Source organism: Mchenga conophoros, linkage group LG3 (assembly GCF_057382185.1).
Source record: "Mchenga conophoros isolate Kocher_MC1m ecotype Shallow Benthic linkage group LG3, M_conophoros_male_GT1.1, whole genome shotgun sequence".
NCBI classification, from domain to species: Eukaryota; Metazoa; Chordata; class Actinopteri; order Cichliformes; family Cichlidae; genus Mchenga; species Mchenga conophoros.
In genome coordinates, this window is record NC_140528.1 from 36,097,346 (window position 1) to 36,112,066 (window position 14,721).

Genomic DNA, 14,721 nt, shown 5'->3' on the forward strand with positions numbered 1-14,721 from the left:
CTTTATTGTCAAAGACCATATCTACAGATCATACACAGGAATTTAAAATTGCAATGCTCCCATGGCCCTCAGTATACACTCAAACAATATAAAGATGAAAATAAAATAAAATAAAATAAAAGTATACAAAACAATACAATACTGAACAATTATATAAACAGCAGTGTCCAACACAATCATAGCGATTGTGGCAAGTTTGTGCGAAAGTAGGCGTGGGACGGTCAGTGAAATAGCAATGGTGGTGGTTCAGAATTTTGTATGTCTGGACTTGGACTTTTGTATTCAGACTTGTAATGCATTTCACTTGTAATGCAGAGGACTTTCTGGCTTTGCACTCCATACTCACCTGGACCTCTGCCTTCCCCCTCCAAGCAATCTCCACCTGCAAGCACGTAAGGCAGCTCAAGGAAATTACTCTTGGATTAACTCGCAACTCTCTTTTGGGTCCCACTGATTGTCCTCTCCTCTGTTTCAGTGCCCTGGCTAGCCATAGTTTCCCCCGACCAGTCTCTGCACCCAGTCGTCACAGTGAATTTGTCTTAATTTAACTACAGTCTTAGTCTCCTCTTCCTCAGACGTATAGTTTATGTTTCTTCTAAATAATAGTCTTCAGTTGCTAACAAGCGTTGTGAATAAAAATTCTTTTGGTGCACCGCACTTCAAGCCTCTGGTTTTGCATCTGCACTTGAGTCCATCCCATTTCCACGGGCCACTGTGCCGTTACAGATGTTCTGGACGGAGGGAAGAGAAGTACCCACGATCTTCTCCACTGCTCTCTCTACCTGCTGCACTGGGTCCTGTATGGCTCCTGCAGGACCCACAAACACACACACACAGGTGGTGTTTTCCAGTGCAAAGTGCAGCTCGTGGCCAATGACCTGAGCCTCTGTGTTTGGACAGTTCGCCTGTTTGTTCATTGGGGACTGGATGAAGACGAAGTCAGACGCACACCATTTCACACAGAGACAGACCCAGAGACCAGAATCGCCATGACAACTGAATACCATGGCAATGTGGACGAAGGAATGAGCAATTTCTGGAACAAAGGTGTCTGTCTGTGTGTCCACCTGTCTGTGCGTCCACCTGTCTGTGCGTCCACCTGTCTGTGCGTCCACCTGTCTGTGCATTCTGTAAAATGAAAAACTCATGTCCTATTTGTCCGCAGAGCCTCGTACTGTCGATTTCTCCAGGTTCTCCAGGTACAGACGATGGCTCTTTCCTGCTCTGACGGCTACACTCCTCCTGATTCTGATCATAGCTCTGGGAGCCAGCAGTGAGTACACTCAGGACACAATAGGGCCTTAAGGTCACTATTTATTAAAATAGACACCTAAAACACAAGTGTGTAGATTTTCCTGTCTGGCCTGCAGTGCTGTTTATCCTTTTGGATTTTTCCAAGTGTGAGCTGCCCACTTTAGGAGAAATTGACTTTAGAGGTGTCTGGCTTCACTTCAGCCACAATATAGTGAAATGATGCTCAGGTTGTTGCTCTGAAGGTGTAAAACATACATTAGTTTGTGGGCAGTGACTGACCCCAAACCAGCATTTTCTTGTTTCTTTCATGAAACTCTTTTCTGTGTATTGTCTACCTTAATCAACCAAAAGACCGGAAACTTTCTCTCTCAGGAACTTTGTTCTCAGCTAGTTGACACTTTCCTCCTGACTGTTGCAGGGATGAGCAGAGATGTTTAAAAGGGCGAATGCTCAAAGTTAAAAAATCAGCATGAATAACAACAACCCACATTCATCAACAAACTAATATTGAATCACATCATACTATGTCACTGTCATCAGGTGGGGACAAGGCGTAGCCTATGTTTACCTGATGGGTACAGTGTTGCTGTTGAGGGTTTGCTGCTGCTCCTGATCTGAGACTGTAGACATTAGAAAGTCCATAGGAGAGATGGTAGCTGATTAAACAAGTGTTATGAGATAATGCAAAGTGCAAAGATTGATGACAGCGCTCAGAACCATAAGGCAACAAAACTGTGAGAAATAAATTAGACTCTGTTTGTGAATCACTCTTTGCCTCTCTTCCTCCTTCATCTCCTCATCTCATCTATCACTGTCCACTTTCTGTCCATCTGAGAACAAGGCACAACCTGCTATTCAGTTAAACTATTTTTTAATTATCAACATTTAAACTCTTGCACCTAATCCATAATAAAGTAATGATATAAAAATATTATAGAACCAGAACATTGTGTTTATTATTGTTTTTATACTTGAATACCTCTGCAATGCAAAACCTGCAGAGGTATTCAATGCAAAAAAGAGCACAGTTATTGTGACTGTGCTCTTTGTGATCCAGCTGCTGAGGGATCCACTGCCTTTAGTTTCACACAGCTCCTACTGTTTTCTCTCTCTCTCTCTCTCTATATATATATATATATATATATATATATATATATATATATATATATATATATATATATATATATAGAGAGAGAGAGAGAGAGAGATACATATATAAATGCCAGTATCCAGGAGAAAAAATATGAAGTACTTCTTGTTGGTAATGATTTGAGGAAAATAGTCATTTATTTATAAAAAAAAATTTTATGTCTGTGTGTTTACAGACACATCGACATGGAACCGGTTGTGGTCTGCAGAGAAAAGTGTTTCTAATCTGACTGAATCACTGAGGGACACACAGCAGCTCACCAAAGGTAGCTCAGATGTACTCATACTGCGTTACTCAATTGCTGTCCTTTCTACTTAACACTCTGTAATTTCCTGTTTTTCTGCAATAGATACAGCAAAAGAAGTTTTGTCAATGAAGTTTGCTCTGGAGAACAGCAAGGACCAGCTGGCATCAGGTGGAAACTCTGCAAAGCAACATTTCATATCCATAAACACCAAAAAGTACTTTTATTAACACTGTGCATACCTGTGCTTTGTGTGTGCAATTCCTCAGTATCAGAGGCACTGAGGCAGCTCTCAGCTCTGGACGCTCTCCGCAGGACGGTCGCTGAACTAAAATGTTCCTTAGAACGCTTGGTCAACAACGGTACACAGCTCCTGTCTAATCCTGTTCCCTCTGTGTCATTTAACAAGGTTGTTCTCATAGTTTCAAGCTTGTGCAACACCTTTACTAGAGAAGAAACCTGTGTATGAATGGCAGTGTCATCGGCATAGACGTACATTTTGCTTTCTAGGTTTTGCAAAGTTGTTCCTTCCTTCACAATAGTCCCCCCCATAAGCATCTTATCTCTGAGTCTGAGGCATCTGATGAGCTCAGACTAACTTCAGACACCTGCAGGCATTACTGGAAGGTTTAAACAGGTTCTTGAAGCTAAAAAAGAAAAGAAAAATTCATGTTTCTTTGTATAAACTGTAACAAGCTAAGGCAGAAAGGTTTTGTCTCTCTGGGGGGAGCGAGGTCTTATGAGGAAATTAGTAACTAAATCGTGTTATTTCCTAATTTAAGATTTGTATTAAGCTCTCCAATTGTTCCATTTGTTTATTATATTTATTTGTTATTATTTGTTTGGCCTTATTTTATTTTAGAATTTTCTTAACCATGTGATTGTGTGCTTTCGTCCACTGATCTCTTTTGAAAAGGATGATGTTAATCTCATCATATTTCTTGACTAAAAATATGTTTTTCTAAAACTAGTTCTCACAGCGACTGTCTAACATCTCCTAGGACTGTCCCCTGTTAAAGAAGGTCTCCAATATCTAAAAGTGTATTTTTGAAATGACTCTTATAAAACATGGAAACCAGACACTCTCTGTCTGTCTGTCCGTCTGTCAGGCACAACAGCACACGGCTGTTGTCCTCTGAATTGGGATTCTTTCGGCACCAACTGCTACTTATTCAGTACCACGCCATTATCGTGGCACGATGCCAGAGACTGGTGTAATGGACACGAATCTCACTTGGTCATTCTTCTCACTGACGAGGAGTGGGTGAGTTGGCTGTCCCTCTCATCTGTTTGCACTGACGCTCAACTTTGTGATGCATCTTAAACACACTGTCACCTCAACAGGAGCTCTTTTGTGATGAGCTAATCAATAAAAGCCGAACTATAACTCATGTATGTGACTGAAAAGGGGAGGAGCCTGTATTGATCAAAGGATCAATACAGGCTCCTCCCCTTTCCCCCTTTTTTATTGAAACTGAAAATTTGAGTTTTCTCTCCGTCTGCCTTTAACAGGATTTTGTGATCCAGCGTAGCGCGGGCTCCTTCCACTGGGTGGGTCTGACTGATGAGAGGACTGGGCAGTGGGAGTGGGTCAACCAGACACCCTACATCATGAACCGGAGGTAAGCTGTTACACTTAAAAAAAATAAACCAAAAAAACGCTAATGGTATACATGCGAGAAAATGAGGCGTTGTGTTTTTTGTTCTAAGTTCTAAGAGAACTTTTAGTGCTCCATAAGGCAGTGTTCTCTAACCTTTTGGAGCCATGGCACAGATTTCACATTATAAAACTCACAGCGCACCACCAAACAAATGTCACAAAAAAGATATTGATACATTTTCCCTGAGGACCAGGCATCGCGGAATTGGCTCGGTTTGTCCCCAGTATACCTTTTTTGCTTTCTTCTGATCAGTGCTCATGTTGTTGTTGTTGTTTTGTTTGTTTTTTAAAAATTGGGCATAGTTCTAATAGTTATTCTTGTTCATTTATAAACAGTTTTAGAAATAAAATAAATTTCTAAAAACATGAAATGTCATGAATCAATAATATCAGGACGGCATCAACAACATTTTCTATTTACATTAACGGCTTACCCTGTGTCAAAAAGTCATCACTCTCAGATATAGAGGTCACAGGTACTTGGTGGACCACGGGGGAAACAATAGAGTTTATGGAGTCAAACAGTATTTGGAATTTCTCTTGCTTGATTAGATGAGAAAATTTTCCTGATCTGGCTGTTTTTATGGTTTCATATATGGAAACCCAAAGTTCCCTAAGGTGGAGCCTGTGAACTTCGAGTTTAGTTGATTTCCAAAGGCGTTCTACTTTCCTACAGATTCTTTCAACCTTCATTACATCATCATTTATCCATGGATGAGCTCTTTTTGAGGCAGCAAAGACAGATTTCATAGGTGCCATCGAATTTAAACTCTCCAAGCAGTGATTCTTAAAACACTGTGTAGCAACATCAGCATCAGTGCAGCCACTGATCACATGAGGGTCCAACAATTTAGAAAACTCCAAAGCAACATCCTGATTTATGGAACATGAAATTAGAAGGTGGTGTGTACAGAGGGAAGCTAAGACTAAAAGTAACACAGGAATGGTCACTCACTTGTACGTCCTTAACACAGTTGTGTCTAAGCCAAGAGAAAACACAAGGTCCAAGGTGTGGCCTTTAACATGGGTGGGTCCAGAGACATGCTGAATAAAATTAAAAGAGTCTGTAATGGATAGAAAGTGAGAGGCCATGCTACAGCTAAGATCATCCACGTGGAGGTTTAATCCCCAAACATTAAGACCATCTCCAGTTTAATAATGGAAGATAAAAAGTCGGTAAAATCTTGAATAAAAACACCAGCAGGGCCGGGAGGGCGGTAAATTAAAACACAATTAAATATATCTGTTGTACCAACCTTAGGAGTTGTGACTCAAAGGAAGGGAAAAACTCAGAGTCCATAGCCCTGCAAGTGAAATTGTCTCGGTGAACAGTGACCAGACCACCACCACGTCCAAACGCGGAGTCCGAATGAAGCGACAGCCGACCAGACAGAACTCATTCAGGTGGATACATTCATTCTCCTGCTGCCAAGATTCTGTGAGAAACAGGAAGTCCATACTAATACTGCTAAAAAAGTCATTCAGTGCAAATGATTTGTTGGCTATGGAGCGAGCATTTAGGAGAGCGATCTGAAGCAGAGGTTACAGGCTGACATCATCAACAGCTGATTGACAGCAGTCACCTGGAATGAGGACGTAGTCTCCCGGTACCCCTGATTGTGACAATATTCATTGCGGGACAATGATTTTTAAAGAATACTAATTGTAGTATGAATAGATTTAATAGACATTTTACGTAGACTCACCACTGCCTAAATAGAACAGACTGGCAGTATTCATTCCCATCATCACCAAGTGTTTGCAGAGGCTGCTCAAAAAATCAATATTAGCTTAAGGAAACAAAGACGTGCTTTTTTCCACTAACTATCAAAGAGTATGAAGTGGAGAGGATGTCCTGATTTATGTTTATGAGGACCTCACATGGTCTTTTTAAAGGCACCTACAAAGAGTATGTCACAAATAGTACGCAAAGGACAAAAGGAAAAGTGACCAGAGAGCCATAATCATGGAAAATCATCAGACATCAGCATTAAGCGGCATCTTCAGGACTAACCCTTCCTCGTCAGCTGTTCTCGCTGCGGACATCTGAAAGTCTTTCTGCAGGACTGACTGCAACTCCTCAAATGAGCAGATGATCTGTTAGCTGTTTGACAACTACTCTTTCAAGGAAGAGTAGAGGAAGGTTGGAGATTGGCCTATAATTAGCTAAGACAGCTGGGTCTAGGGATGGCTTTTTAAGTAAAGGTTTAACTACAGCCAGCCTGTGGTACATAGCGATTATTATTAGGACCTTCATAGTCCAGACCTCCAGGCAGGAAAAAACATCCTCTTCATTTCGTTACTGAACTGAAGTCCCAGAAAACCTCAGGCGCTTCATGTCACATCTACATTATTATAATCTCAGGGGTACACCACTAACGATTATATTTACATTATACTGGTCATACTTTTATGTGTGTTTGGGGATAACTGTACCTAACTGCACGATTGCACAAGTGTTTGAGGATTGGGAGTGGGTGGATGAGCGGAGCCCAGGTTTGTTTCAGTATGCTCTTGTCCCAAAGCAAACGTGCACTAGTTACAAAATGACTTTGGTTTTTTCAAAATTTGTTTTTATTGCCTAAACCTAATATAAAGTTTTAAATGCCTACATATAACCAAGAGGTTTCATATCCTAAATCAAAGTCTAAAACGTTTGTCCAGAAACGGTAACCAGTAGACCAGTAGAGCATAAAGAGGAATTATTATCAGTCAGTGCTCCACAGGAATTACACATAAACATCTTTGTGCATGTTTTTCAAGGCGGTGGAAACCTGGGCAGCCCGACAACTGGGCCCATCATGGTCTAGGACCTGGGAATGAAGACTGTGCTCACCTTCACAATGATGGACGCCTGAACGACCGGCACTGCTCCATCAAAGAACGCTTCATCTGTCAGAAAGACAACCTGAGAGTCTGAACACACCTGCAGGCCTGACTCCGCCCACTGCAGAATAAAAGGAACCTCTCCAATTAAAGCACTGGGTAGAAAAACAATGAGAACTTCTAATACAATCAGGAAATTCCACTCTGTGGACTTCCTCTTTCATGTAGAGTTCTTTCAAAATATTCCAGAATTAATAAATGCAACATAGCATATTTAGAAACAGTCCACGTATCCTATACAAACACACTTCAGACCATCTCTACATCTCTCATTGTAAAGCCTATTCTTTTTTTTTTTTTTAAATCAATTTTAAAATTTAAGAGGTCCAGTCTTAGAACATTTCCTCAAATTTCCAGACTATGATAAAGTTCTACATTATTGTCAGAGGGGAAACATTGGAGTTGTAGCCAGAATTCAGTTTATTTGCTTTAAGCTTCAAAATAATCCTAATACATTGAAAACCCAAATAAATGAAGATCAGACTCTGGCTCATGTTGACAAAAGCCACATAATGTACATAATGAAACATCCCAAATGTTCTTTAGTAGACATGTAGCTGTGCATTCACTTTCACTGTGAACATGAAGAGATGTCAGATGTACTTTGTTCCATACAGGCATCCAATGAATCCTCCTATTGATCTTTTATATTGTTTCTCTAAAACATAAATCACATTCATTGAACCTTGCGATCATGTTATTTTGTAAATCACACCTCATTTGTTTATATTTTTCCAGTATGGTGGATAACAGATGCAGCAGTTGATTGAACAGTGTCAGGGAGGAAAGTGTAAGATCTCTAACCGCTGACTGACATGTTGAAGTCAGACATTATGACACACATTAAAATAATTGAAAACAAATCTGTGTCTGTCACTGCTGCTTCTTTACCTTTATTGCCACTGCAACTCAAAAACATTTTAATGATTATCTGTTCATCCGTCACTTTTCCTATTAGTCTGTTTGCAGCTCCAGACTCAGGTATTTTCAGATGTTTGTCCTTTTTTCCATGAAAGTTTAGTTCTTTGTAGTTGTTGATGTAGGTCATCTCAGTGTAGTAATCAGCTAACACACACACACACACACACACACACACACACACACACACACACACACACACACACACAGGTGGTGTTTTCCAGTGCAAAGTGCAGCTCGTGGCCAATGACCTGAGCCTCTGTGTTTGGACAGTTCGCCTGTTTGTTCATTGGGGACTGGATGAAGACGAAGTCAGACGCACGCCATTTCACACAGAGACAGACCCAGAGACCAGAATCGCCATGACGACTGAATACCATGACAATGTGGACGAAGAAATGAGCAATTTCTGGAACAAAGGTGCCTGTCTGTGTCCACCTGTCTGTGTGTCCACTTGTCTGTGCGTCTATAAAATGAAAAACTCATGTCCTATTTGTGTGTCCGCAGAGCCTCGTACTGTCGATTTCTCCAGGTTCTCCAGGTACAGACGATGGCTCTTTCCTGCTCTGACGGCTACTCTCCTCGTCATTCTGATCATAGCTCTGGGAGCCAGCAGTGAGTACACTCAGGACACAATAGGGTCACTATTCATTAAAATAGACACCTAAAACACAAGTGTGTAGATTTTCCTGTCTGGCCTGCAGTGCTGTTTATCCTTTTGGATTTTTCCAAGTGTGAGCTGCCCACTTTAGGAGAAATTGACTTTAGAGGTGTCTGGCTTCACTTCAGCCACAATATAGTGAAATGATGCTCAGGTTGTTGCTCTGAAGGTGTAAAACATTAATTTGTGGGCAGTGACTGACCCAGCATGTTCTTGTTTCTTTCTTGAAACTCTTTTCTGTCTACTGTCTTCCTCTATCAACCAAAAGAGGTGTGTTTTTATCTACACAGTCGTCATTTTCCATCCTAATGACCGGAAACTTTCTCTCAGGAACTTTGTTCTCAGATACTTGACAGTTTCCTTCTGACTGTTGTCGCCTCTGCTGTTTAAATCCATACAAAATTAGGAGTCTGTTAGGCTAAGATGCTATGCTAATCCAGAAGACAGATAGCAATCTAATGTTTCACTCACATTTCCTTGATTTATTCTTTATTGATAATGATTTATATAAGGTCATGCATACTTCAGTTGTTCATCTTGATTGTAAAGTGCTTTATGACTCAGCTGGAGGTCCAGTTGATCAGAACACCACTGCACAGATTTTAACTGGCACCAACAAATATAAAAACATTTTTCTCGTACTGCCAAATTCTGAAGTTGAAATATTGCTAACTGATTTTAAAGCATTCAATGACCTTGCTCAAGGGAGACTCATATTAATGCATGTGCCTATGTGTTTACTTAGAACAGTGAATGGAGCACTGCTGGTTATCCCAAGGTCTCAGCTAAGTTACTGGGCCTTTTGCTGAGAGAGCTCCCAAACTGGGTTACAGTCAGCCCATTGAGGTCAGAATAGAGATCCAGCTGTGTAATTATAAACTACTGCATTATATAAACATGAAATCTGTGTGGAACAGCTGACCCGTATGATGTGTAGAAGACCACAAAACATTTGTTATTGAAGATACAGTTACCGTGCCATATCAACAAAACAATGACCTTTAAAAAAAACTTCAGAAAGCCTGGAGAACAATAGTTCAAGCTTTTTAAAAGATTACAAAAAGGCTGGCTCCGTGGAGGCAAAAGATAAAGAAAGCAATGGTGCATAATGTGTGCTGCGCCATAAACAGTTAAGCAGATGTAAATAATGAGATCACAAAATAAGGTGAACAACAACAGTAAGTACTTTTATGTAATGGTGAGAATATAGACAAAGATCCTATGAAAAAATGATTAAGTATTTATTTTCGGTAATGATTTGAAGAAAATAATTATTATTTTATAATTTTTTTTTTTATGTCTGTGTGTTTGCAGACACGTCGACATGGAACCGGTTGTGGTCCTCGGAGAAAAGTGTTTCTAATCTGACTGAATCACTGAGGGACACACAGCAGCTCACCAAAGGTAGCTCAGATGTACTCATACTGTGATACCAACTGCTGGGTTTTTCGTCTTTTTCACACTTTAGTTTCCCGTCCTTCTACCACAGATACAGCAAAAGAAGTTTTGTCAATGAAGTTTGCAGTGGAGAACAACAAGGACCAGCTGGCATCAGGTGGAAACTCTGCAGAGCAACACTTTATCCACATTGACACTAGCAAGTAGTTTTATTAACATACCTGTGCTTTGTGTGTGCAATTCCTCAGTATCAGAGGCACTGAGGCAGCTCTCAGTCCTGGACGCTCTCCGCAGGATGGTCGCCGAACTCAAATGTTCTTTAGAACGCTTGGTCAACAACGGTACACAGCTCCTGTCTAATCCTGTTCCCTCTACTTCATTTACTAAAGATGCCATCACAGTTTTAAGCTTATAGAACAGCTTTACCGTTACTAAAGAAGAAGCCTGTGTATAAATGTGCCTTGGTTCATTGGCCCCCAAGTCATTTATCTCTGAGTCTGAGGCATCTGATGAGCTCAGACTAACTTCAAACACCTGCAGGCATTACTGGAAGGTTTAAACAGGTTCTTGAAGCTAAAAACCAAAATTCATGTTTCTTTGTATAAACTGTAACAAGCTAAGGCAGAAAGGTTTTGTCTCTCTGGGGGGAGCGAGGTCTTATGAGGAAATTACTAACTAAATCGTGTTATTTCCTAATTTAAGATTTGTATTAAGCTCTCCAATTGTTCCATTTGTTTATTATATTTATTTGTTATTATTTGTTTGGCCTTATTTTATTTTAGAATTTTCTTAACCATGTGATTGTGTGCTTTCGTCCACTGATCTCTTTTGAAAAGGATGATGTTAATCTCATCATATTTCTTGACTAAAAATATGTTTTTCTAAAACTAGTTCTCACAGCGACTGTCTAACATCTCCTAGGACTGTCCCCTGTTAAAGAAGGTCTCCAATATCTAAAAGTGTATTTTTGAAATGACTCTTATAAAACATGGAAACCAGACACTCTCTGTCTGTCCGTCTGTCAGGCACGACAGCACACGGCTGTTGTCCTCTGAATTGGGATTCTTTCGGCACCAACTGCTACTTATTCAGTACCACGCCATTATCGTGGCACGATGCCAGAGACTGGTGTAATGGACACGAATCTCACTTGGTCATTCTTCTCACTGACGAGGAGTGGGTGAGTTGGCTGGCCCTCTCATCTGTTTGCACTGACGCTCAACTTTGTGATGCATCTTAAACACACTGTCACCTCAACAGGAGCTCTTTTGTGATGAGCTAATCAATAAAAGCCGAACTATAGCTCATGTATGTGACTGAAAAGGGGAGGAGCCTGTATTGATCCTTGATTGAAACTGAAAATTTGAGTTTTCTCTCCGTCTGCCTTTACCAGGATTTTGTGACCCAGCGTAGCGTGGGCTCCTTCCACTGGGTGGGTCTGACTGATGAGAGGACTGGGCAGTGGGAGTGGGTCAACCAGACACCCTACATCATGAACCGGAGGTAAGCTGTTACACTTAAAAAAAAAAAACAACTGATGGTATACATGCAAGAAAATGAGGGGTTGTGTTTTTTGTAGTGCTAATTAGGAAGAGAATGTAATTGTTCTGCCCATTACTCATGCCGGTCTCTTAGACTACCAATCAGGTGGAGTCTCTGATCGATCGTTGCCACTTTACTTCCTGAATGGAAACAACGGTGTTGTATCAGTGCAAAGGCTCGCCACACACCACTCCGCACAGCACACTACGGCAGAACATCCCATTAGCATTCCGCTTTAGCATACAGTTTTACACAATAATAAACAAATGAAGAGTACATAAAACTGATGTTAGACATGTGTCCACCAAGCACTTATTACACTCGGTGCCCATCAGCTAATCAAACATGTTTTATGTGCCTGTACTACTTAGCTATATCGTGTGCGGAACAATACAACTCACCTCTCGTATGGCTACGGCAGACTGGCAGCGATTACTGCAGCCAGCCACGCCGAGAGGGGGGGCGCTGTTTCCCCATTACACTGACATTTGTGGCAAGTGGAATAATACCACATAAACACTGTTACATTTGTTTGGGGTTTTTTTTTTTTGCTAAAGGCACCACAGTCCAAGTATGATGAACCTTTTGTTAAAAAAGATGTTTCTTTTGTTTTTTTTTCTAATTGGGCATATTTCTAATCTTTATTCTTGTTCATTTTTAAACACTATTAGGTAATTAATCATGAGTAAAATATCATGAGTCAATATTATCAGGAAACCATCTGCAACATTTTCTATTTACAGTTAACCCAGAGTCATTGTGGGACAATGATTTTTAAAGAATACTAATTGTAGAATGAATAGATTTAATAGACGTTATACTCAGTCCCATCATCACTATCATTATGAGCTTCAGGAAAAACAAAGACATCCTTTTTTCCAATATCAAAAGTTATGAAGTGGCGAGGGTGTCCTGCTTTATGTTTATGAGGAGTTCACATGACCTCACATGTTCTTTTTAATTAAAGAAACGTACAAAGAGTATGTCACACATAGTACGCAAAGGACAAAAGGAAAAGTGTCCAGAGAGCCATAATCATGGAAAATCATCAGACATCAACATTAAGCGGCATCTTCGGGACTACCACTTCCTCCTCAGCTGTACTCGCTGCTGACATCTGAAAGTCTTTTTGCAGGACCTTCATAGTCCAGACCTCCAGGCAGGAAAAAACAGCCTCTTCATTTTGTTGCTGAACTGAAGTCTCAGTCCTCAAGCACTTCATGTCACATCTACATTATTATAATCTCAGGGGTACACCACTATTATATTTATATCATACTGGTCGTGCTTATGTGTGTTTGGGGATAACTGTAACTACAAATATCCAAAACTTGATTCTGTTCATCTGGACGTAGCGTTTTCAGTGGGAGAAACGTTGAACAGAATCAAGTTTTGGAGATTTCCTTACCTGGATGATTGAGCATGCATCAAGACATAACTATAAATAGTTATTTGGCATTATTGCGTTTTTGTTTGAGAAATTCTGTGCGCATTTTCCCATATAGTTCATTGTATGAGCTGCAAAAATGTTTATAGCGGCTGTGAAGTTGGACTTTTTACCTTGAAAATTTGTGGGAACTGAGTGACTGCTGGAACGAGCCTCAATTGGACATTAGAGGAGCTGCAACTTCACGTGCTTTGACGCTGGCTTCTCTTGTCTGTCATGGTGGTTGCAGCTCACCTTAAGACTCACTTTGTATCATTCTTTTGTAGGAGGTGGAAACCTGGGCAGCCTGACGCCTGGACCCATCATGGTCTTGGTCCCGGGGATGAAGACTGCGCTCATCTTCATTCTGATGGACGTCTTAACGATCTGCACTGCTCCAGCAAAATGCGCTTCATCTGTCAGAGGCACACCATGAAGAACTAAACTCAGATGTGAGCTGTGAGCTGACACCATTGAATAGTGTGATTACAAGCTACCAGAATGATCTCTTTCTGCTGTGCTGAGGGAAAGGTCATTAGTGCTTTGCAGTTTGTATGTTGTATCAAAATCTTGATGTATCTAATTTTCCAGAACTCCACTGGTGTCCAAAAATCTAATAAAACACATCATCAATTTCTCTGAAACCTTCCTTCATTATCCCGAACAAACCAAGAGATTAAAAGTTCTTTAAATAGTTCTTTGAATTCCTGAAAGAGTAGCCCAAAGGAAAACTCTCCATGATCCAGATCAAGTGTTGCTTAAGCCAAGTCACTTTTGAGAATTCCTTAATTAAATGATCAGGTTCCTTAAAAAAGTTTTGAACTTGAAGTGCATTAAAAAAGCTCCCAGGATTCTATGGAATCAGAACGATGCCACCTTGAAACGAAACCAAAAAAAATATTGAAACCGAAAAAAATATTGTAACTGAAATAAATGTACTGAAAAATCTTGTATTGAAACCGAAAAAAAAATTGATAGTGAAAAAAAAAAATTAAAACTGTAATTTTTTTGTTTTCGCTTACAATTCTTTCTTTTTTTTCGGTTTCAATCCATTTTTCAGTTTCAATCCATTTTTTTTCGGTTTCAAACCATTTTTCGGTTTCAATCCATTTTTCAGTTTCAATCCATTTTTTTCGGTTTCAAACCATTTTTTCGGTTTCAAACCATTTTTCGGTTTCAATCCATTTTTCGGTTTCAAACCATTTTTCAGTTTCAATCTGCTGGCACTGTTTTGGCGTCCGGGGGCGCGCTGGGGGGGCGGGGTTTCCGGCCCGCATGTATTTGCATACATTATAGAGGCCACTAGTGCTGACCAAGCTGCCATCTTTCTCTCTTCCCGTCTTTCAATGGCTGCTTCAATTTCAGCTTGAACCTCCAAACCGCACGTAAGTAATCATTTTTTGTCATCTTTCCTTGCTGTCCCACTGGACTGGACATTAGTTTAGTTTTTTTAGCTACATCTGGTGAAGTTGTGGTAAAATGCTAGCATTAGCCTATTCGTCGTAGCAAGCTAGCCTGAAGCTAATATTTGCTAAATTTAGGGACACCCGTGTCTCTTCAGGAGTTGGAGGCCGGTGTTCTA

At 40.4% G+C, this 14,721-nt stretch overlaps 2 protein-coding genes across 2 annotated transcripts; both read left to right on the forward strand.

Moving 5' to 3' along the window:
• Positions 1-924: 924 nt before the first annotated feature.
• LOC146578414 (asialoglycoprotein receptor 1-like) lies at positions 925-8,057 on the forward strand. Its single transcript, XM_085259326.1, has 8 exons — positions 925-1,047; positions 1,166-1,273; positions 2,580-2,669; positions 2,754-2,819; positions 2,918-3,010; positions 3,758-3,912; positions 4,161-4,270; positions 7,072-8,057. Exons 1-8 carry the CDS (start codon positions 990-992, stop codon positions 7,226-7,228), a joined length of 837 nt encoding a protein of 278 aa, XP_085115452.1. The 5' UTR covers positions 925-989; the 3' UTR covers positions 7,229-8,057.
• A 316-nt stretch (positions 8,058-8,373) lies between these two features.
• Positions 8,374-13,773, forward strand: LOC146578415 (C-type lectin domain family 10 member A-like). The gene is made up of 8 exons (XM_085259314.1): positions 8,374-8,532; positions 8,620-8,727; positions 10,088-10,177; positions 10,263-10,328; positions 10,420-10,512; positions 11,197-11,351; positions 11,565-11,674; positions 13,427-13,773. The coding sequence occupies exons 1-8, from the start codon at positions 8,475-8,477 to the stop codon at positions 13,581-13,583; spliced, it is 837 nt and encodes a 278-aa protein (XP_085115440.1). The 5' UTR covers positions 8,374-8,474; the 3' UTR covers positions 13,584-13,773.
• The last annotated feature ends 948 nt before the right edge of the window (positions 13,774-14,721 follow it).